This window comes from Ictalurus punctatus, chromosome 1 (genome assembly GCF_001660625.3).
Source record: "Ictalurus punctatus breed USDA103 chromosome 1, Coco_2.0, whole genome shotgun sequence".
NCBI lineage: Eukaryota > Metazoa > Chordata > Actinopteri > Siluriformes > Ictaluridae > Ictalurus > Ictalurus punctatus.
Window position 1 is genome coordinate 20389068 of NC_030416.2, and position 24178 is coordinate 20413245.

The 24178-nt window shown below is 36.7% G+C and overlaps 1 protein-coding gene and 1 long non-coding RNA gene across 7 annotated transcripts in view; both read right to left on the reverse strand.

The window, feature by feature from the left end:
* Positions 1 to 12472, reverse strand: part of stx12l (syntaxin 12, like) — a 20711-nt gene extending 8239 nt beyond the window's left edge. The window contains exons 1-13 of one of the 5 annotated variants that reach the window (XR_008396957.1): positions 12286 to 12472; positions 9513 to 9654; positions 8143 to 8264; positions 7727 to 7796; positions 7250 to 7349; positions 7039 to 7176; positions 6869 to 6912; positions 6561 to 6666; positions 3479 to 3551; positions 3306 to 3388; positions 3062 to 3211; positions 2215 to 2295; positions 1 to 1195 (exon numbers count right to left, since the gene is read on the reverse strand). The exon at positions 1 to 1195 is cut by the window's left edge and continues 1595 nt beyond it. Coding sequence is in view for 1 of the 5 variants with exons in the window: in XM_017479923.3 (XP_017335412.1) it covers positions 3119 to 3211; positions 3306 to 3388; positions 3479 to 3551; positions 6561 to 6666; positions 6869 to 6912; positions 7039 to 7176; positions 7250 to 7349; positions 7727 to 7796; positions 8143 to 8242 (807 nt within the window). In the remaining 4 variants the exon portion in view is untranslated. Of the gene's footprint in view, positions 1196 to 1362; positions 3212 to 3305; positions 3389 to 3478; positions 3552 to 6560; positions 6667 to 6868; positions 6913 to 7038; positions 7177 to 7249; positions 7350 to 7726; positions 7797 to 8142; positions 8265 to 9512; positions 9655 to 12285 lie in introns of those variants that run through there. The other 4 variants (XR_008396954.1, XR_008396953.1, XR_001813957.3 and 1 more) reach the window with 4 other exon arrangements.
* A 4531-nt stretch (positions 12473 to 17003) lies between these two features.
* LOC108261123 (uncharacterized) lies at positions 17004 to 22190 on the reverse strand. Of its 2 annotated transcripts, XR_008396977.1 has the most exons (6): positions 22118 to 22190; positions 21849 to 21971; positions 21332 to 21715; positions 18661 to 20111; positions 17180 to 17370; positions 17004 to 17040 (listed from the first exon to the last, which is right to left on the reverse strand). It is a non-coding gene; the product is annotated as an uncharacterized LOC108261123 (long non-coding RNA). The 2 variants fall into 2 exon arrangements; XR_008396976.1 differs by having other exon boundaries at positions 18661 to 21715.
* Positions 22191 to 24178: the final 1988 nt, after the last annotated feature.

Below are 24178 nucleotides of genomic sequence, written 5' to 3' on the forward strand. Positions count from 1 at the left end.
TAATTTAGTAAAATCCAAATAAGCTTTACAGATCTTTATTGGAAAGGGTTTAAACAAGGTTTTTCATTCTTGTTCAATGAACCATAAACAATTATTACACATGCACCTGTGGAAAAGTCCTTAAGACATGAACAGTTTACAGGCGTTTGGCAATTAAGGTCACAGCTTACAACTTAGGACACTAAAGAGGACTTTCTACTGACTCTGAAAAACACCAGAAGAAAGATGCCTAGGGTGAACATGCCATAGGCCTGCTGCAGGGAAGTATGAGGACTGCAGATGTGGCCAGGGCAATAAACTGCAATGTCCGCAATGTAAGATGCCTAAGAGAGTGCTACCCCACTGTTCAGGGACTCATTATTCCATTTCTGTTTTTGTTAGTAGAAATATTTACACGTTAAGAAATTTGCTGGAAATAAAAGCAGTCGAATGTGAGAGTACATTTCTTTTTTCTTTTTTTTTTGCAGAGTTTATTTAATACAACTGCAACAACATATGAAGTGTAATCAGCCTTCAAATCAATAAGCATTCAAATAATTAAAAACAATCTGCTGACAAAAATAGCAGTATTTTCTCTAGCAATCAGCAAAATGTATCAGCCAGGTCCTCGTCCTAATGTCCCCAACAAACAACACAATTTATTTTGGCAAAGCTCAGAATGGCTACAATTATTTAATGGCTATGCTTGTTATGTACATTTACATAAGCATATTTGTAAATATAGTTCTATGAAGATCTTATTTCTGTATATTCCATGCCACCTAGTGGTTAAAATAAAAAGGGTCTCTTCCCCCTGCAGAGACAACATGCACTTATATGTATATAAAATATCTCACTTTATTTGCAAGAGCACAATAGACAGGCCATCGCCTCCCTTACTTGCTCTTGTACTCTATCACTCACCTTATAATGAAGGGCAGTAAGGTGACACAGCATTGTTGCCTCGCAGCTCCAGGGTCCCAAGTTTGATCCGGGAGCCAGGGGACTGTCTCTGTGGCGTTCCGCATGGTTTCTCCATGTCAGTGTGGGTTTCCTCCAGGTTATCCAGTTTTCTCCCTTCTTCCAAAATCATGCCAATAGGTGAATTATGTGAATGTGTGTGCACGGTGCCAGAAGATGGACTGGCATTCCATTGAGGGTTTATTCCCACCTCACTCCTAGAGTTCCTGGGATAGACTCTGGTTCCACCACGACCCTGATCAGGATAAAGCAGTTAGAAAGTGACTTGACACATCAACATGATCTGATCAATGCACCCATGTCTGCACTCACTAAATTTATGCACATGAAATAAAAATACAGACCACAGTTTTTAAGTTTTCAGTTTTCCAGAGATTGCAGGAGGACAATAGACCAAACATCTTGATGGACATCCTCATTTATTTAATATATACAGAAAGACAGGTGTAAAGTGACAGGCCTCATTACATAGATCATAATGAAAGCTCGGACTTAATATCTCCTCACCCTAGTTCTTGGTACCTAAAGTTTACTGTTATAGTCACACCAATAATTTTCAGGGAAGAAAAAAAAAAGAAAAAAAAAAAAACAGATGGCAGTGGAAAAAAATATTAAATATAGATAACATTAAGGAAGTTCATAATTAGAAAGGATCTACACCTACAATCCTATTATGATAAATTACTAAATATGACTTGTACTAGTCATGAGAGGAACATTTGTGTTAAACAAAAGAAACAACTGTGTGTGTGTTCTGTGTGCGTATGGATGTGTGTGTGCGGGTTTTACAAGAGCGTACCACATACTGGCACTTAAACGTAATCAAAAACATCATTAAATTTTATGGTTTACATAAAAAAAAAAACCCTATACATTCACACAGTTCATCAGGTTGCGCCAAATCCCAATAGAAAATTGTAGTAGAGGAGTTAAGAGTTTCACTTACATTTTGAATTGACATTTTGAATTGACATTGTGAATTAAAAAAAAAAAAAAAAAAAAAAAAAAAAAAGACACTCGTTTACACACATGCACACAAACATACATAAATATATTAGCAATACTGTTTGAAAGGACGCCTCACAGTAGCATAATTATATGAAGGGCAGCCACCAATGATATATACATTTTGTACCACCATGTTACATACATGTTGTTTAAGTTAATGTTATTATACAAAAAAAAATATATCACTGAGCCACTTTTTCAATTTACAATATGCTTTCAGAGACAAAAGAGAATATTAATAACTACCTGTACAATATGTGCCACACCTTCATTAGAGCAATATCAACATCAGGACAATGACACAGATTTGTTGTTATTTCTGTACCCCTGCACAACAGATTAGAAATGAAACCATAAATGACATTAAAGAGCAGACTGTCAGCTTTAATTTGGTAGTTTGTACATCTACACTGGCTAAATTATGTAGGGATGACAGTTCTTAGATGTATGTATGTATGTATGTATGTATGTATGTATGTATGTGTGTCTGTGTGTGTACAAAAATAAACATTATTCAATTGAAAATAAAGTGAAAAACAGTGATTAGATCAGAGCAGTGAACATTTTCTAAAAACATTAGCCATATTTACCATTTACCTGTTGTTCACTATTGAATATTATCATAATTTTGATAAACAACAAACAATTATAATGGGAAATCAAAAGCATGAACTGAGCAGTAATCATTTACCTTAAAAAAATCTCTGCATCATTCTATCATTTAAACATTTTTGTTACTTCCAATAAAGTAACAAAACATACCCTTGCCAAATAATAAAATAATAGCAAAATGTAGCTCATGTTTTATAAAACCTGAAGTTTTAATCAAATTGTATTTCTATCACTGTTTCATTCACTTGCATTGTAATCAACCACATGTTTGTTCACCAAATTCATTATCAATAAACTGTCACCCCTCATACTATTTTGCATAATAGTTGGAAAATGCACAAGACTCAACTTGCCCTATAAAAGATGTAATAAGCAATACTGGACATGCAAGATGCTGTCAATATTTACTGTAAATATGGATGTTCTAAATAATAAAAGCAATTATTTGTAGTTAATTTCCATACACAAACAAAACACTCACCAGCCAGTCACCACTGGATATCTTAAAGTGCATCAAATTCAAATGTGTGATGTCACCTTATTTAATAGCTCGCCAAATAATAATGGCGAAGATAGTCACCACTAAGGAAAGCACTAAAGCCAGAATACACATCCTCTTGCGTGATTTTCTCTGGAGAGGACAAAGAGAGAAACAAATCACTGATGATGGACATTGTGCTATAATAAAATAAGGTTATGCTAATGTTAAAACGACAATGCTGTACCTGATAGTAGGCAGCACGCTGCAGTTGTTCAGTCCCGCGCTCCACATGCACCTCAGAACTCTCCACATTAGACTCTATGCTATCTGTGTGTAACATGCACCACCGACTTAAATAATAGTGCAGATGAATGAAAACACAAGAAGACAGCATGCATGACTAATGGATATACCCACCTATTATATCGCCCTGGTCATGAATCATAACTGCCAAATCTTTGAAAATCTGGTTCACGTCCATTATATCTGCCTGCAATAACATTAACAGTGAGATTTTTTTTCCTGCCTTAAAACATTTACGATATCATAACTGAGATTCAGTAACATATATAAAAAATTAATTCAGGTATATTTAGATGACGTTTTAATTCATTAGACTAGAGTAAAATACAATTAATCCTTGGGACCTGAAATGTATGGGTCAATCTGAGGTCTTAAGTGATGAAAACAAAATAAAAAACAATGATGCGTCCTCCGTGAGTTGCAAAATATTTAGATACTGCATGAAAAACTAAGGATTTGAGACACTATTTTCCTACAACATGGTTTTGCTTTTTTTTTTTTTTGCAATACCACTTTTTCTTTGCTTTTCACTTTTTTGTGTTACTTCAAAGTTCGTTTGAACTGTTGTGACTGTTAAGTCACTGTGACTTTTGAGACTGTTTGAGTATTTCAGTAACTGCTGATCCCCTGGGATTTTCACGCACAACTGTCTCGAGTTCACATAAGCCACTTTTCCATGGTCAGGCCGTATTCCAAATGCCTTTCCTGTTCACTGAACATGGACCCTATTTAAGGATGTAAAATAAAGGCATTCTAGAACCTACGTACTGCTCGATATGACTACGTTAGATTCAGCTGCGACAGGAGTGACTTCGACAAACGCTTGTTTGGAAATCGGTAACAAACGAGATGTAAAAATCTCAGACAGAAACCTTTGTTGTAATTTTATATGTAAAATAAAAATTACATATAATTGTTCACACGCTTACGTGAGATCTGCAAAGAGGAGTGGGACAAAATCCCTCCTGAAATGTGTGCAAACCTGGTGGCCAACTACAAGAAATGTCTGACCTTTGTGAATTCCAACAAGGGTTTTGCCACCAAGTACTAAGTCATGTTTTGCAGAGGGGTCAAATACATATTTCCCTCATTAAAATGCAAATCAATTTATAACATTTTTGACATGCATTTTTCTGGATTTTTTTTGTTGTTATTCTGTCTCTCACTGTTCAAATAAATCTACCATTAAAATTATAGAATGATCATTTCTTTGTCAGTGGGCAAACGTACAAAATCAGCAGGGGATCAAATACTTTTTTCCCCCTCACTATTATTGTATATATTAAATTACACATTTATTCCGGCACAATACAAAACCACTCATTAAGGAGAGTGCGTGGCTCACATTTAGTATCGGCTCGCATGGAAACTCGAACGAGGTGGTATTAAAGAAAAAAAAAGTACCAGGTACCAGGTAATATCCACAGTGGAAAATTTGCTTTTTGCAAAATGGTCCACCAGGTTTGCTGGAATTTTTGTCTTTCATGCAATATTCTTTAAGTTGCAAGATGTTTGAGTGTTTTCTTGCATATACTAACCATTTCAAATCCCCCTACAACATTTCAATAGGATTCAAATCCAGGCTTTGACTAGGCCATTCCATAACCCTCTATTTCTTCTTTTTGAGCCATTCCTCTGTGGATTTGCTAGTGTGCTTAGGATCATTATCTTGTTGAAAGGTCCACTTTCAATTCAGCTTCAGCTTTTGGACAGATGACCTCACATTTCTTCAAGCATTCTTTGACATGATGCAGAATTCATAGTTGAATCAATGAATGCAAGCTGTCCAATCCCTGAGGCTGGAAAGCAACCCCAAACCATAACATTTCCACCACAGTGCTTCACAGGTGGTATGAGGTACTTCTCCTGAAAAGCTGTCTTTGGTCTGCACTAAAAATGTCTGCTGTTACTTTGGCCAAATAACTCTCAGAGCACATTATTCCAAAAGGCCTGATGTTTGCCTATATGTTCATTGGCAAACTGTAGTCTTGCAAAGGCTTTTTCCTGGCCCGCCTCCCATGCAGGTCAAATTTTTGCCATCTCTTTCTGTTTGTAGAAGCATGCACTTTGACAACAACAGTTGCAGGACTTACTAGCAGATCCTGTGGTGAAATTTTGGGGTCCTTGGAGACTTTTTGCATCAAATGATCTGCTTTTGGGCTGAATTTGCAGGGATGGCCAGTCCTGGACAAATTGACAGTCGTTTGAAGTCTGCATCACTTGTAGATTTTCCTTACAAATAATTTGGAGATCTTTTTTAAATCCCTTGTCAGACTCATACACATCCATAGCATTTTTTCTGAAGGCCTTATAGAAATGATTTTTTTTGTTGTTAATTTAATTTGTGAATGTAAATGTCAATTTTATGTCATTTGAGAGAGTGTATGAACTTCATTAATAGGACCTGTTTCAAGGAGGATCAAATGTTTACTTGTCCAAATATGTCAAAAAAAGCCAACAATTTCCATGGGGTGTACTTATTTTTTCACACGACTCTATCTGACTATTCTGTCTTTCTGTGCACCTACTGCAGTTGATTCAGTCAGACTGTAGTGATAGTTATGCTTTAGAAATGTATGAGAGTACGTTGTAGACTGACAGCCACTGGATTTAGATTATGTGGCGTTTAAATGCAATGACAAGCTTATTTTTAACCAAGAGATTTTTTTAATGAATTGAGATTGGAACCTAATAAAGTTTGTTTGTCATAGATTCTATGTCTATAAAGCCAATTATCAAATTAACATAAACTTAAACTGTGCATACCCTTGGTCATGAACTGTCAGGCTATGAGGTGGTGCAAGTTAAAGACATGATGCATACATGACATATATTCCTTTCTGGTCATGCTTCACTCCCTCTTTCCCCAAGCCCATGTCAAAGGAAAACAAAACTGAAGTGCAGATAAAGGAGAAAAATAGAATAGAGGAAAAAGCATCACAAAGGAAATAACATCAAGTGTTGCAAGAAAAAAAACTCACTTTTCCTTTGATTGCAGTATCTAAATATTATTGCAGACTCACTGAGGTCTCATCTTTGCCAACATTAAAGACATCAACTAGACTCCACTGATCTGTGCAAAAAATAGATCAGCAATTTGCAAGCTTTGAATAAAATCAGAGCTTGCAGTGAAGAACGAGAATTGAACACTGTATGGTAGCTGTTTACACTGAAGGTCTAGGACACCAATTGTCACCTCCAGTTGCCGGATGTTGGTTTCCCTCTCCTTGATCAGCTCCAAGTCCTCTTCTGTAATGGGCTCCTCTTCAACCTGACTCTGGAACGGCCCCAAGTCTTCATTCCTACAAGCTCAGAGCACAACACTTGCTAGTGCTATCCAAAGATAGATTTCATCTGGCCCATCCACATTTTAAACATCTTACATAGTTTGCTCCTTATTACAAGTGGAATAACCTGTTTATTACAAGATAAATTTGGCATCTTTATTGTGACAAGTAACTTCATGGTTCACGTTAGTTAGCGTGAAATTATAAGTTCACCTACTTTTCAAAAGTCACAAGTTGCTCATCTTGGTTGCTTTCTTCAACCTACCAAAAACAGAGAAAGAAAATATTCAGAGAAACCTTACATAAAAGTGTACACATTTAGCTTTTTGCTACAATACTATGACTCTAAAAGACACAACATGGTTTGTGGGTTCCACTGCATCATACCAGGAAGCGTGAGCCAGCTCGAGCCCTGGCCATGGACTCTCTCTCCCTCTCAGCTGCTCGACGTTGAACCACCTGGAAGTTGTTAAGGGCTGCTGAGAAGTCGTTCATCAGCCGGTCCTTCTGGATCCTCTGCTGCCGCTGGGTGAAGAACCTGAATGTGTTTAACAGCTCTTGGCTTGAATGCAGCTTTCTGGTGAAAAAATGAGCTCACCTGTTCTGAAGGGGCCTGAGGTAGAGGTAAAGAACCCAGTTTTTTCAGGTGCTTGTTGGTCTCTTTGGCGAGCTGATTTGTGTAATGCTGCATCTGCTGACTGAGAACCACATAGATCTGTCACAGGTCTGTTACAAAGGCTAAAAGAAACCTTGTAAAAATCAGGAAAGCCTGTTAATTACCACATTTTATTTCAATAGCAGTATGACAGACAACCTAAATAGCCTACAAACACTCATAGTTAAGGATTAATTCAGTAACTATGAACTCATTTATTAACTGTGCTGAGACAGTCTATCTATATACATGAAAATTAGACTCACTGTACTTCTTGCATTTTTCATTTTAAAGAAAATGCTTTTATAAGAATTGTTCTGTGCAGGATATTATATCCAGGAGGACAGATCAAGTATTCAGAACGGCAATAGAAGAGGGTGATAAATGAATGTGCTAGACACAAAGAAAGGCATGACTCACAGTCTGTCCTGAAGTTCAGGAGTGTCTGGTCTGCTACCAAGCTGGAACAGCATGGATTTGATTTGGCCGGCTAAACACAAAAGACAGAAGCAAATGCACAAAAATGAATGGAGAGCACTACAATCAAGATTTAAAAAAAAAAAAAAATCAAGTAACACAGAATTTAAGTACTATTCTTAGTTATGGTTACATTGGAAATCTAATCTTGATTTTTTTCATGCCGAGTAATAGAAGTGATGAATGTCAGGAGATTTTAATCCTGGTGAGAGACAACAAGTAAGCCTATCCCTCCATGTAGATAATGAATATAATAGTTATAATAATCACAGTATTTAAAGGCATTCAAAAAAAGTTACATGATTACTCCTTGTTGAATTATTGACTGTGGCACAAATATTGCTAAATAGGACACTTACTGTTGTGTGTTATTTTTTGGATATTAGAGCTACATGTCTGAAAGAGGTTGCTGAAGTCTCGCGGTTGCGAGCGATACAACCCCATCTTTCCGGACGACATGATGAAGACAGAATACAGAGCCCTGCAGAAGAAGATTATTATTATTATTATTATTATTATTATTATTATTATTATTATTATTATGTCTTAACAACACATGGAGAAAAGAGATCTTGGGTGGTCCGTTGTGCATTTATACTGGCACCCTAACTAGTAGATTCTAGTACAGATGTTCAGTTCAATTCTAGATCCTGTCACAAAGCAGCTTTAGAGATATCCAGGTCTAAATTGAAATCATTTATGAGCAAGCTAGAGGTAACACTGGGGGAAAATCTCCCTGAGACAAAGTGAGTAAGAAACCTTGAGAGGACCCAGACTATAAAGGGAACACATCCTTTTCTGGGAGACACTGGATAGTGGGATTATTAATCATTACTGTATAAAGGTGTAGAAGAGTAAAGTCAAACAGTACTAAGTGGTATTGTGAAAACTGTGCTTCGAGACAAGTGTGTGATGACTTGCAGTTTTCACGGTGCTAAAGTGGTAGCTGCAACTGTAGCTGCTTATTAACTGCATTATCCTCATATTTACAGAGCAAACCGAAAGCAGCTAACAACAAGCCCTATTTTTTGTTGAACATGCCGTTTAATGGAATCCTGGGTAATGAAAGGTCTGGTCATGTGCTAATTTTCTCACAGCAGAGCTTTCCGTCATCCTCCTAACGTATTTCTGGTGTACTTTACAGCTTTCTAATGAATGGTTTACTGAGGCTGTGGGACACATCGCACGTGCGGCCGGAACTATAATCTACACACGGTGTTTCAGCTGGAACATTAAACAACATTACCACTAGTCTACTCTAAGGAATTTAAATGGTGTCTTATGTGGGTCAAAGGTTCAAGGCTTTCGTTTGTTGTGAATGTTTATCTTCGCTAAGTGCTATGAGGTACAAAACGGCCGTTTTGTCTAATCCTGTCAAATACGCATTTCACACTCTTAACAAACAAAACACACTGTTTTGTTTGTTAGCCATCATAAAACCATAACGAATGCAAATGAGCATGTCTGTACTGCCTGGTGTTGTTATTACACGTGTTATTTGGGGTTAAGATAGAAATTTTAAAATAAAAACAAAACGATTCTGTTTATAACAGACTGGATGAAGCTAATTGAGCTATTCCGGATGATACATCCGCTTCCCCTGAATATCGCTCATATGGCGCGGGGCGGACAGGCTAATGTTTACATGCGATTCATACCACCGGCAGTACTCTTCTACCAAAACATAACTCAATAGGTCGTGAATGTGAGTTATTAACGGTTTACTTACGATGCGTCGGTGTAGCACAGTTTACTGTCGTTTCTCGACGTTGCTTTGGAGACCCAGCAGCCCGCGCGCGCTTCAAGCCGCTCCCATTCAATCCGGTGTGTGTTTCAAGTCGACGGGGGCGGGGCGGGGCGGGGATTGTCTCCTGTAGAAAAGCACACAAAAGACTCTGTTTGTTGTTGTTGTTTTCTTCGCTTCTTTATTGTTCTAAATATATCACGGGAAAATATTCAGGAAGTCGTTGTGTGAATAATAACCTACAACTTGTCATGTCATTAAAAATAATTTGATCATTACTTCATCATAAATAAATAAATACAACTTTAATTGAGCGCTACACTGCAGGTAAAGTAGCTTGAACGTTACTCTTCATCAGAAATACTCAATAAAAGCGTCTTGTTTTTCTTTCAGTTCATGTAAGGGAGTGAAGACTAGGTGGCACAGGTTGTGGGAGACTCGACTGCATTATGTGCGTCCCATGACTTTCACAGGATTTCAGCCACCAGCCACATGATTACTCGGCAAAAAAAAAGAAAAGAAAAGAAAAAAAGATTACTGTGTAGTCTACTCTTAGAGGTCTGAGTCTGACCCACTACAGTCCGGGGTTATCCAGCTAAGATTTGTAAAATAACACGATCAACTGTTAATGATTTGTTTATGGCTACAAATAAGACAATTTCAAATCGTTACATTTTATTTCGAAGTACCACTCTTTGTTACCACTTTTGACTAGCGCCATTGACTCTGAACTTATAATAAGAATAGTACTTCTTCCAATGGTCTTTAAACATACTGTTTTCATCATGGAGTTTTCTGTTTGTAAACTGCCATTAAAACCTTACAGCACCAAAATCAACAAACTATGTCATCAGTTCTCTAATTAGACCAAAGAGGGTAAATAAAATGTATACGAAAACTCTCCCCTTTCTGAGCTAATGCCTCTAGCCCTGTAGCTAGTGTGGTGTCCAATGAGGTGCCTTCAGATAAATAATTTATATAAATGCATGTTTGAATGAGCTGCAACACAGAAGCTGGTTCATTTGCAGTCGCGACAGCCATTTCTTTTCATAGGTGCATTGTCTCTGCAGTATTTATTCAAATACTCAAATTAAGATTTAGAAGTAATTTTGATTTACATTCTAGATATGCTTGTACCTAATTTTTATAGCAGTAGTCTCCAAAGATTCTACAAATATGCATTTATAGACAGATTAAAAACCCTGAAGTACTAAAGTTGGTGCTCTTAAACTTTTATGGCAGTTTATAAAGACAGTGTTTTCATGTGTTGGTAGGCTGGTGTGTCAGACCAAATAAAACAAGGAGCACCATCCTAAACTGTTATACCAATACTGAGAAGCATGGCTCGTTCTGTCCTTAGTAAGAAAATCACAATGACGATTTGTCAGTAGTGATGACATACATACAGTGATGATGAATCCTGGGGCCCCATTTATCAACCTTACATAGAAAAGCTTCTAAACAATGTCTTACACATAAAATTTAGAATTCCCATACATACAATAAAATTATTATTTTTTAAGCAATTGTTTAGTCATCATGCTTGTGCAAGTCACTGCTTATGTAAATACAGACACTCTGACAATTAACCATATGTTTTATGTATGCATAACACTCTCCAAATAACATGATGTCCTCCAATTAAATGTCCCATATTTTTTTTAACACCCCAGCTCTGTTAACTCTGTAACTATACATACAAATCTAAGCAAATATTTGTTTTGATTAATCTCACTCTATGCTTTAACATGCATGCATACAATGGCATTCATTCATCATAGATTTATAGAAACGAGTCCAGATTAGTGTTATTTCGTATATTTATTGTTATGGTTATATTACTCTATTTACTATAGCATTTTTAAAAACTGTAAATAAAGCAATTTTCAGGTTGTTAAAACTTAATGCTCAAATTTACACACACTCAGACCAGACATGAGTTTGATAGTTCAGATATGCCACAGATAAAACTGATGAATCGAAAAACTATTGGTGGAATATGTGTATGTTCATGTTATAATCAGACCGACCCATACAAAATTTAAACGAATAAACGCCAATATATGTACAGATTGGTGTGTATACAACATTTATAAATAAGGGCTCTGACTGACATGACCATTTTTATGACTTGTAATCTGTCACTTTTCTGTTACTTTCTATTTCTGAACTGGAGTTTAAGCCTATATTAGACCCAGAGATTTAATTGGACTTTAAAGAGTTTAGTGTTTGCCTACTCTGACTTTGTGTAAATAGGTAAATAACTGCCACCTTATACTTAAAAACCTTTAACTTCATTATTTAAACTATAAATCTACAGTCTAAAGCAATTCTTTGTAGTAACCTATTTTACATTTAATTATTATTGGTGGCAATATATATATATATATATATATATATATATATATATATATATATATATATATATATATATATAGTTTTGTTCTTGTTCTTTTTCTGTTCATCTGAGGATAAGGCCATGTCATGTCACTGAGATCAGTACAGAATGTTTATCTGCTTACAGAGACACAAACATGTTCTTCTGTTCAAGGTTCGTCTGCACATTTTCCAACACCCTAAAACAAAGCCTGTTTGAACTGCCTCAAACTGCTTCTTATCAGTACACAGAAGTGTGTCGTGCTCTGCTTTTCATATATACAGTAATGGTTCAGTACAAGCGCTTCAGAGCACTCTCATTATTCTATCCTGCTTCATTCTATCCTGTATTAGACCATCTTTCTGTAATAAACCTTTTTACCTTCAGAGGACGAGTCTGTGAGTGTTGTCTAATTTCCACGACAGTTTGGCATCACCTGGCTGGGCTGCACGAGTCTTTTCAGCTTTTCTGGACAACAAGCAAACTGGAGGATGCTCGTGGAAAAGTTTCACCCTGTAGCCTGTGTTGATACGCAGGCGGTTTGTCCTTTATTATGCCGAGCGAAAGACCGATGCAGCCTTACCACTGACTGGTAGGAATCATCAAGAATTTAGAATTAGAGTTAGAATTAGAATTTTAGCACGTTAGCACGTTTGCCTCACACCTCCAGGGTCCGGGGTGCGATTCCTGCCAGGGCCGTGTGTGTGGAGTTTGCACGTTCTCCCCGTACTGCGGGGGTTTCCTCCGGGTACTCCGGTTTGTGAGATACTGTATGCACACACCCACATCCAAGGTTAGTCAGACTGACAATTCACAAATGTCTGAACCAATCATGACCATTAACCTTTTAAAGTATAATGCCTCTCCTTTTACACAGTTACCATGTATATCTCGTAGTTAATGGACAAAGTGTCACATCTTCTGTAGATTCAGGAGCAATTTATTCAGTAAAAAAGAACTGCGAATTAAAAGAATTCCCGAAAATGAGTTCGCGGTCACTGCACTCCATGGGCGTCACAGGACATTCAGTATTAGAATGTTTCTCTGAACCGCTAGTTTGTGAATGTGAAAATTGGAAAAGAGTAACCCACCAATTCCTAATTTCATCTTCATGTCCAGTAAATCTACTGGGCAGGGACTTAATGTGTGTTTTACACTTAAATTTGATGTCCTCACCTCAGGGAGAAACAATAACTGAGGAGTCATCTTTGGGAACTCCATTTGTTAAAGAAACAGAGCTCTGTGTTTATCAATGGTCCATGCATAACAAGCCTAGAGCCTTTGCTCGTTTGTTGACATTGGCACATGATAAGATGAAGGACAACTATGTTGATTTGATGCTGTCCTCTGCCCTTCATTGCACAGCGCAATTGCATGAAGGAAGAGACTTTAATTTTAAGAAAGAATGGTTTATGGATATCCCAGAAAGTGAAGAGCTGTACCTATATTGGTGTGACAAATTTTGTGCATGTTCAGTCAAATTGAGTGACATGCAGTTGCATTATTTTTTGTCCCAGAATCAGCACCCCAAGTCTCATTAGCCAAAATAAAGAACAAAGTGTAGAAAGATGTGGGACTGTGAGTCAGATTATGTGAGAGTGGAAAAATTACACATTGGGAACAGAAACCCACCGCCAACATGTGGTACAGCCTGATGCTGGGAGTTTATAAAAATTCTTTCAGGAAATGTGCAAGGTTAACCGGGATGTTATTTGTCATGACAAGGGACTGTTTCTGAACCTTGGGACAAGCCCCACACCCCTAGAGACACACCCACAATTGAAGAAGGTGCCTCTCGGGCTGTGGACCCAAGGGAAACATGATGTAGGCCTGATTAGAAGTGCACCACCAGTCGTGACCAAATCTGACTTTAGGCCCAGACAATCTCAATACCCTCTTAAATCAGAAGCTATTGAGGGAATTAGGCCAGTAATGTATGTATACCAGGGATACATACGGATGTAGGTTTCAAAGGAAGTATTACAATTTGAGAATATATTATGGCAATGTGTTTGATGCTAGATCATGCTGATGCTCTAGCAGAAATCAGAGAATGAAAAACATGCTATGTATCTACAATCACTGACCAACACCAACCACTGGTTTCAGTTAATCAGCTACCTATCATACTAATGATAAATTATCTTGCTGCAGGTTTTGTGGTAAATTAACTGTGGGGAATAAACATAAGTGATGATTTATAGCAGAGGAGGTTGGACAGAAAAGTTGAAGGCCCTGGAGGTACAATTAGTTGCAACAACACCGATAGAGCAGACTTCATGACAATGATGATTTTACAAAAAAAAAAAGAAACCATTCTTTTAACATATTTGCCTTAGGAACACCAACAGAACAGTGCAGAAAAATCAACAAGTTCTATAGAATAACCTCCTGAAGGACTCTTATTGTTTACAATAATGATAATGGCAATAGTACAAAGGATGTTTGGGGCAAACATCATTTGATCTGACAAAAAGCAATTTCAGTATGAAATACCCTTTAACATGGTCAGCAGACAATAATACACCCACCACCATAACAAAATCTGGAGGTTCATTATTATTTAACCTAACCAAACCCTGCACCTCAAATGAACCAACTGTCCAATGAGATTAATTTATACATAGCAGAGAAAAGTACTTCAATACATTAAAATAATTTAGTGTGACCATTAAAAAAAATGGAAAGAACCCAAAAGAAAAAGAAACAAAACAGCTTCTGTGGACTGCATCCTTTCAAGCACTGCACAAAAGTCCATGTTTAGCCTCATGTATCAGATATCTGTTGTTTCAACTCACTCCCATTTCTGAGGGCACTGGAGAAGATGGCTTAAAACTTCATTCTCAAACCTTCACACGGGATCTTCTGAAGGGACCACATTAGTCCTCTATCATACAAGAGGATACACAGTCTGTCTATTCATTCTATGGAGTATTCAGAGGTATTCAAGAGAGTCTGGAAATTCAAAAGGAGGCCAATGTCAGTCTATAAGGGCATCGTAGAGCTCCTTACTGTCCACCATGAACTGTCTGTTTGTTTCTACCACATCCAAGTCTAATCTGGGGTCTGAAGGAAAGTCAACAAATATAGATTATAGATGTAAAGAGATGGGTAATTTGACACAATTGATGAAGAGCACTTACCTTCAAGCCAATCATCTTCACTTGTGTCTTCACAAGCCTAAAATGTTGGAAAATATAATTTACATATTAACATCTAGGCTTGAGGAAATATCTGGTAACTTTCGAGTATTTATGGTGTAAATTAAAATTTATTCACATTTATCTAATTAGAGGTAAACGCGGAGGACAGAACCTACCTAATTATAGCAGTGATATGACCAGTGGCCTGCGCTCTGATCATATCCCCAGTTTGAGTAGTAGTTAAGGCACTGCTGATACTATTGGTTATGGTCATTTGTGAACGACTGCGAGCAGTTGAAATCAAAGTACTGTTTGTTGTCACATGTATGGCTGAGAGCAGCTGAGATCAAAATATGCACTCTCATTTCTGCAACAATAATAACATTGACAACACACGTTTGTAAGTCTGTTTAGTATGCAAATACAATAACACTAATCTCAGCCTCAGATATTTTGCAACAGGTTAAACGTTTATTGCTTAGTATTAATGTTTAGTTAAGAAAAGTTAAAAAACTCTAGCATAAACGAGATTACAAGACTAAAATGACAGTAAGCCTTTTGAATATCTTATTAAGATACTCTGGAAGTTTTACATTTATAGAAAAAAAGCATTGATGTGTCTGGAAAAACATTCATTATTGCGAACGTATAACAATGCCTTCTTCTTTGTATATATAGAATATACAAACCAAACATCAAAATGTGTTTTAAGTGAGCTAAATTTTACTACAGAAAGGCTATGATCACAAAACATCACAATTTTAAAATATTTTTTGCTTTGATGACACGTGTCATCTAATTGTGCATTTTTTTTACAATGGAAAAAGAAGACTGCTTAACTACTGACACATTATAGAAAATGTCACAGCAACAACCATCAAAATGTTAAGCAGATACAAAGCATTATATACAGTGCTGTGAAAAAGTGATGATTTCTTCTTTCTTCGTAATTTGACACAATTGATGAAGAGCACTTACCTTCAAGCCAATCATCTTCACTTGTGTCTTCACAAGCCTAAAATGTTGGAAAATATAATTTACATATTAACATCTAGGCTTGAGGAAATATCTGGTAACTTTCGAGTATTTATGGTGTAAATTAAAATTTATTCACATTTATCTAATTAGAGGTAAACGCGGAGGACAGAACCTACCTAATTATAGCAGTGATATGACCAGTGGCCTGCGCTCTGATCATATCCCCAGTTTGAGTAGTAGTTAAGGCACTGCTGATACTATTGGTTATGGTCATTTGTGAACGACTGCGAGCAGTTGAAATCAAAGTACTGTTTGTTGTCACATGTATGGCTGAGAGCAGCTGAGATCAAAATATGCACTCTCATTTCTGCAACAATAATAACATTGACAACACACGTTTGTAAGTCTGTTTAGTATGCAAATACAATAACACTAATCTCAGCCTCAGATATTTTGCAACAGGTTAAACGTTTATTGCTTAGTATTAATGTTTAGTTAAGAAAAGTTAAAAAACTCTAGCATAAACGAGATTACAAGACTAAAATGACAGTAAGCCTTTTGAATATCTTATTAAGATACTCTGGAAGTTTTACATTTATAGAAAAAAAGCATTGATGTGTCTGGAAAAACATTCATTATTGCGAACGTATAACAATGCCTTCTTCTTTGTATATATAGAATATACAAACCAAACATCAAAATGTGTTTTAAGTGAGCTAAATTTTACTACAGAAAGGCTATGATCACAAAACATCACAATTTTAAAATATTTTTTGCTTTGATGACACGTGTCATCTAATTGTGCATTTTTTTTACAATGGAAAAAGAAGACTGCTTAACTACTGACACATTATAGAAAATGTCACAGCAACAACCATCAAAATGTTAAGCAGATACAAAGCATTATATACAGTGCTGTGAAAAAGTGATGATTTCTTCTTTCTTCGTAATTTGACACAATTGATGAAGAGCACTTACCTTCAAGCCAATCATCTTCACTTGTGTCTTCACAAGCCTAAAATGTTGGAAAATATAATTTACATATTAACATCTAGGCTTGAGGAAATATCTGGTAACTTTCGAGTATTTATGGTGTAAATTAAAATTTATTCACATTTATCTAATTAGAGGTAAACGCGGAGGACAGAACCTACCTAATTATAGCAGTGATATGACCAGTGGCCTGCGCTCTGATCATATCCCCAGTTTGAGTAGTAGTTAAGGCACTGCTGATACTATTGGTTATGGTCATTTGTGAACGACTGCGAGCAGTTGAAATCAAAGTACTGTTTGTTGTCACATGTATGGCTGAGAGCAGCTGAGATCAAAATATGCACTCTCATTTCTGCAACAATAATAACATTGACAACACACGTTTGTAAGTCTGTTTAGTATGCAAATACAATAACACTAATCTCAGCCTCAGATATTTTGCAACAGGTTAAACGTTTATTGCTTAGTATTAATGTTTAGTTAAGAAAAGTTAAAAAACTCTAGCATAAACGAGATTACAAGACTAAAATGACAGTAAGCCTTTTGAATATCTTATTAAGATACTCTGGAAGTTTTACATTTATAGAAAAAAAGCATTGATGTGTCTGGAAAAACATTCATTATTGCGAACGTATAACAATGCCTTCTTCTTTGTATATATAGAATATACAAACCAAACATCAAAATGTGTTTTAAGTGAGCTAAATTTTACTACAGAAAGGCTATGATCACAAAACATCACAATTTTAAAATATTTTTTGCTTTGATGACACGTGTCATCTAATTGTGCATTTTTTTTACAATGGAAAAAGAAGACTGCTTAACTACTGACACATTATAGAAAATGTCACAGCAACAACCATCAAAATGTTAAGCAGATACAAAGCATTATATACAGTGCTGTGAAAAAGTGATGATTTCTTCTGTTTCTGTGTACATCTCATACTAAATAGTTTTAGATCTTCAAACAAAATACAACATGTCCTTGGCTCTTTTGTGATTTGCTGGATGAGTAGTTTCTGTGCTCTTGGAGGAATTTTGGAAGGTCAGCCACTTCTGGGAAGGTTCACTACTGTGCCGAGTTTTTCCATTTGGAGATAATGGCTTACACTGTTTTTTCACTGTGTCACTGAGTCCCAGAGCCTTTGATATTAGCTTTGTTGAAGTCTTTCAATCACCTTCTTCCTCATCATTTGTGGAAGTTCTTTCTACTTCGGCATAGCGTGCTATTGGGTAATACCTTTTAACCAACTTCATGTTGTTCAAAAAATTCTATTTAAGTGTTGATTTGATTGAACAGGGTTTGCAGTAATCAGTCCTGGTTGTGTCTAGTCCAGCTGAACAACATTATGAATGCAGTTTCACAGATTTTGGGAATTAGCAACTATGGAGGCAAATATATTTTCATACAGGCCCAGTTGGTATTGGATAACTTTCTTGCTTCAATAAATAGCATTATCATTTAAAAATGAATTTTGTGTTTATTCAAGTTGCCTTTGTTTTATCTTAGATTTTGTTTTAATTTCGTATGAGATGAGATATTCACAAAAACAGAAGAAATCACTATACTTTTTCAATGTTTTATACACTATGTACTATGAACAAAGGCAAGTGACTAAAAAGAAAGGCAAGTAATGTCTACCTGTTATCTCCTTGCTTCCCAGTAGCTATTTTTAGCTTGAATCTTCTGGGTTGAGGAAGTAAAAAAAAAAGCAATTTAAAGCACACACAGAGAGAGGAACATGAAATGAATTTCCAGGACAAAACCATTAATCACCACAACAAGATGATTAGAGACATGTGCTTAATGCATTTAAGCTCAAAATAACCACAGCTAACAGAAATATGGGGGTTGCTGCCTAGACAGCATTTGCAATACCCTACAGAAGTTTCCTATAACCACATTGCTGACATGCTGTGTGGTCAGTAAGAATACATCATTGCAGGTATGACTACAGACTCACCAAAGAGAATATGTTTGATTGAAGGCTTACTGGTGCTTATTAAACAAAATCAGATTTTTGAAAAGAACAAATATATATATATATTTAAACAGATGTCTGTAACATAATCCACAACCTTCAGAACTATGTATCAGTATACTTGTAGCATTGTATGGTTCTGTGCCTATAAGACAAATTAAGACAAATGAGTTCAAATCCAAGACTCAGTCCAAACTGTCAGACTCCTAGTGTTGGACCCTTAGGCAAAACCTTCAGGGCTGGTGTGCAGTACCTGAGCACAGCTTCCTTCTTAGATGGTATATGCAAAATACCAACATCTAAAAATAAAGGACCCTTTGGGAAAATCAGGACGGTTGAAGTGTATGCCAATATGACTGTAGAAGAAGCAACAGCTGTGTAGTCACCCAATTATCATAAGCAACCACCTTTCTTGCTATAATGAAATTAATTTTATTCTCAAAAATTTTGTTGTCCAAATGTTTGCTTATTATTACAGCTCCACTTGTTTGGTAGCATATATTGACCAAAATCTTATGAACTAATAACCTCAGGCATTTTTGACAAAAACAATTCAAGTCATCAAGCTGTCTAAACTGAATCTCGAGAAATATGTAATAAGCACCTCAAATTAGGTTTGATTAAACCAGGGGTGTCCTATCTTATCCGTAAAGGGCCAGTATGGCTATAAGCAGGAGCCATACCTGATTCCACCTTTTTAATCAGTTGATCTAGCTTTCAATAGACTCAGGTGTGACTTCTGCTTGATTGGAATGAAAACCTGCACCCGCACTGGCCCTTTCCGGATAAAATTGGACAAGGACCTACATAGATCTTGGTAGAAGTTTCCCCATTCACTTTTCTCCACAAAGCAATAACCAACAGCATACCTCTAATTCAGTCACCAATATATTCACACTGCAGAAAAATATGTGCATTTGGCCAATGCAAAATAGTCCAATAGGCATATATATGAAAAGAGGAAAACCTGTGTTATACGTTAGCCAGGATAGTGTGTGTAATTTGCCATCTTACCTGTCTGTTTTGTTTCTAACAATTCTTGCACTGACCATAATCTCTCCCAGGGTGGCAAAAGCATGGGAGGCAAATTTTTCATCCATGTAGGGCTCAACTTTTCAAAAATAAAAGTAGACTTTAAAAATAATACAATAATGCCTTGGCTCATAATGCAGAGAAATTATTAACAACTGGTTACCTGTGCTAACTTTACTACCTGCTAAAATCTCATTTGTCTTTTGAAAAGTGCAACATTCAATACGTTTATATGGACAACAATAATCTGATATTAACCTGACTAAAACAATGCTCTGATTAAGAAACTACCATGTAAACAGCGATTATTAATTACCTTTACCCGACTAAAGTCATACTCGAAGTAAACACAAATCGAATTAAGACATTTGGAGTATTCCTGTTTTAGTCGCATTATCGACGTGCATTACAGACATATAAACACCTTAATCACACTATTAACGTCATGTGAGAGTTTTCACCACATTTTGCGACAGGACACATACACACACGGCAGTGCTCAACCGTTTGACGGCAATCAAGAAAGCACGGCTGCATCCGAAACCGCGTACTTTCCTACTATATAGTAGGAGAGATACATGTATTTCAGCTAATACAGGGGTTCCCAAACTTTTCCAGGGCAAGGCCCCCCAAATGGCATTAACATTTGACCAAGACCCCCCTTTTGGAATATGTCTTTAAAACACATTAAAAATACAGACTTCTGAATATATCCCCTTTTTAAAAAATAAATAAATTAATAATTACATCTTACATCTTTACATTACATTAGGAATTGATTGTGTGTGCGCATGGTTGTCTGAGAGTGAGAAAGAGAAAACATACTAGTGGGAGGGATGGGCTTGGTGGCTCCGACCAAATTGTTGAGGCCCCCCAGGCACCCCCTGGTGGCCCCCACTTTGAAAACCACGGAGCTAATACATAGTAGGGAAGTATGTGGTTTGGGACGCAGCCCATGGCTTCAAGCAGCTGTCTATTTGCATGAATAGCATGACAAATAATTAACTGCACTTTCAGATTTCATCAAATAAAAAATGAAACACGCAAAACTGTATGTAAATACGTGAAATTCTGGAGAGAATGTCGGACAGCGTGGCGTGGGGACACAATGTTGTGTGCCATTAATCGATCTGTGTTCTATAACATGTAAAATAGGAACAAGAACAGAAAAGCGATTCATGTAAACACCTTAATAATAATAATAATAATAATAATAATAATAATAATGTCTTATTCAAAATAAGGTCAATAATTAGATTACTGCTGTCCATGTAAACATAGTCAATGAAGCATAATTACACTTTCAGTTCTATCTTTCAATTACAGATCATGCCCTGTGACAGATTGGCACCCTGTCCAGGGTGTCCCCTGCCTTGTGCCCCATGCTTCCTTGGATAGGCTCCAGGTTCCCTGCGTGGGCACATGGTGGCTTAGTGGTTAGCACACTCGCGTCACACCTCCAGGGTTGGAGCTTCGATTCCTGCCATGTGTGCGGAGTTTGCATGTTCTCCCTGTTTCATCCTGTACTCTGGTTTCCTCCCCCAATCCAACGACAATCAGTAGGCAGATTGGCATTTAAAAAGTGTCTGTAGTGTATGAATGGGTGTGTGATTGTGAGTTTGATTGTCATCTGTCCAGGGTGCACCTTGTGCCCTATGCTCCCTGGGATAGGCTCCAGGGTCCCTGCGACCAAATATGATAAACAGTATAGAAAATGGATCTTATGTTAACAAGTTCTCAGATTTCTACTTCAGATTTTTCTAGTGTTTTAGGTTAGTTCTTAAATCTCGCTCCACATCACTCAGAATACACTTACATTACACATCCACAAGCAGCTCATGACTCCCAAGCGAGTGGTTTGTGTTTGATGAAGAATTCACGTTTTGACTACAGTTCTTCTTCTGTACCATTTCACCCCGAAATCGTTACCTACTGCCACCTAGTGGACAAAACGAGAATGACAGCAAATTGATTCTTGTTTTCCCAATGTACATATGAAAGAAAAAAGAAAGAAAGAAAGAAAAGATTTTTAAAAATAAATAAAGAAAAAAGCATAACATTGCAGAGCTACATTTTCTTTCTTACATTGTTTTGTCAGTAAACTCAGAAGTAAATCGTTTTTCATGCGCTGTTAACAGTGCATGCGTTAAGGGATTCATTAATAGTAGGCAAGTGCGTGTAATTTATGCGCGTGCGTGAGTAGGTGGAAACGGAGCTAGGGTTGCCAGGTTCATGGTTTCAGCTTTCTCTGATACTCTTTTGTACTGTGATTAAGTATTTTACTACATCCACTATTATTACTGAAGTAGGGGAGAGCGGAGTCAGTTGTAACCAGAGTTGGGTGTAACACGTTACAAAGTAGTAACTTTGTAATATTAAGTAAAATGCATTTTAAAATAAATTATGTTTTGTCCTGAAGATTGTTTCTTTAGCCCGGAATAATTCTCCACTTGGAGCGGTTTGTCACTACGTAACTGAAGGTCAGTAAAAGCAGTGTTGTAATTTTTCAGTGAACCAAGTGTTGCATATTATATTCAGACCAATCAGACAGGGTTTACAAAAAAACCATGGAAATACTCCCATCTTATTGGCTGACAGGTCTTAATTCTCAAAAACGCTAGCTCACAGTCAGTTAGTGTGAGGAGACAAATGTATTTTTTTTTTTTTACCTACCAGTAAAGGGGTTTAAAGTGAAACACTAACATACTCTGATGCTGAGCAGGAAAACAAGGTATGTAAATGTCTATATGAGTTCCAGGTTACATGAACATGATATGAGCATATCATTAGGACAGATAACGTCCTCTGCATGGCACTGTAGCAGCTAAACCCATACACTGATAGCCAGGGTTGGAGGGTTACTTTAAAAATGTATTCCGTTACAGTTACAAATTAATTCATAAAAAATGTAATCAGTAACATAATCTAAGTATCACAATATGAAAGTAATGTAATCTGATTAGTTTTGGATTACTTTAAGGACACATATGTAAATAATTTCAAGAGAAAAGCAATATGATCTTAAATACTTTAGAGCTTATTTTAAGCTTAAAACATGTTCAATGTTTGGATCTGTTTTAATAAAACAAACACATAAATAAATAAATAAAAATCACTGTCCCTGATGCAGGTAACATTACAGCACAAAGGTTAGCGTGACCATATTGTGGTTTTCCAAAAAGAGCACACCTTTTTTTTTGTTGTTGTCTTAATAGCGTTCAAAACAGTGTTACTATGAGTGCAGACACACTAGCAGCATCACAGAAATATACATAAATAAAACTGGTTTCACTCTGCCCACGTTTGACATTTTTTCCTAGATTCTTCTGAATGTCCATGGAATAAAATAAAATATTAGATGCCATGAGTGTGTCTTCCGCCATCATTTACACATTTGAATGGCTATGTAATACGAAGCAATGTGTTAACATAAAATTAAAAATGACCTTATATGGCCATGGGCATTTTTTCGACTCAGGACATCTGTCATTTTCTGCGATTGTCAAGCAACTGTTTGACGCAGTACACAACAGCGCTTCACCTTTGCGCATTTGCTGAGAGTTGGCTAAAGGTTGAGAGGCAGGAATTTGGCCAATAGTTGCTGCAAGCATTTTATAATCAAGCAATTGGTGTGCAAGAAGACGGGAATTACAGAGAGGGGTTAAAACAATGCAAATATATGCACACATGATGCACAAGCACGTCATAATGAAACTAAAGCTGAATCCCAAACATTTTGTCAAATTTAAAAGCTTTTTTAAGGTCCAGAAAAGAAGACATGTCCAGGAAAAAGAGGGCATATTTAGAAGTACACTTTTTAAAAAGTTTTTTTTGATGGAGAAGAATCTGGGCTCAGCCCTGGATGATTAACAGTCCATGTATCAAAATCAAACTTTTGATGTTAAGTTCTGCAGGGCTGTAATTAAGTTGTTGTTCTTTTGCTGACAGACAGAGGATGCAAGTGAGCATGTGCAAGTGAGTAACACCATTGTAGCTTGTTGCTGATTGAAGCAATTGATAGTGTTACAGCTGAGCCCTGTAACAACTGACCCCACTCCCCCCTACACAGCAGTTACTTCAGTGTACTTTTTTTTAGCTAGTTTTGGTTGAGCATGTCACGTTTGGCGGCTGGTTCCCTTTGGCCAT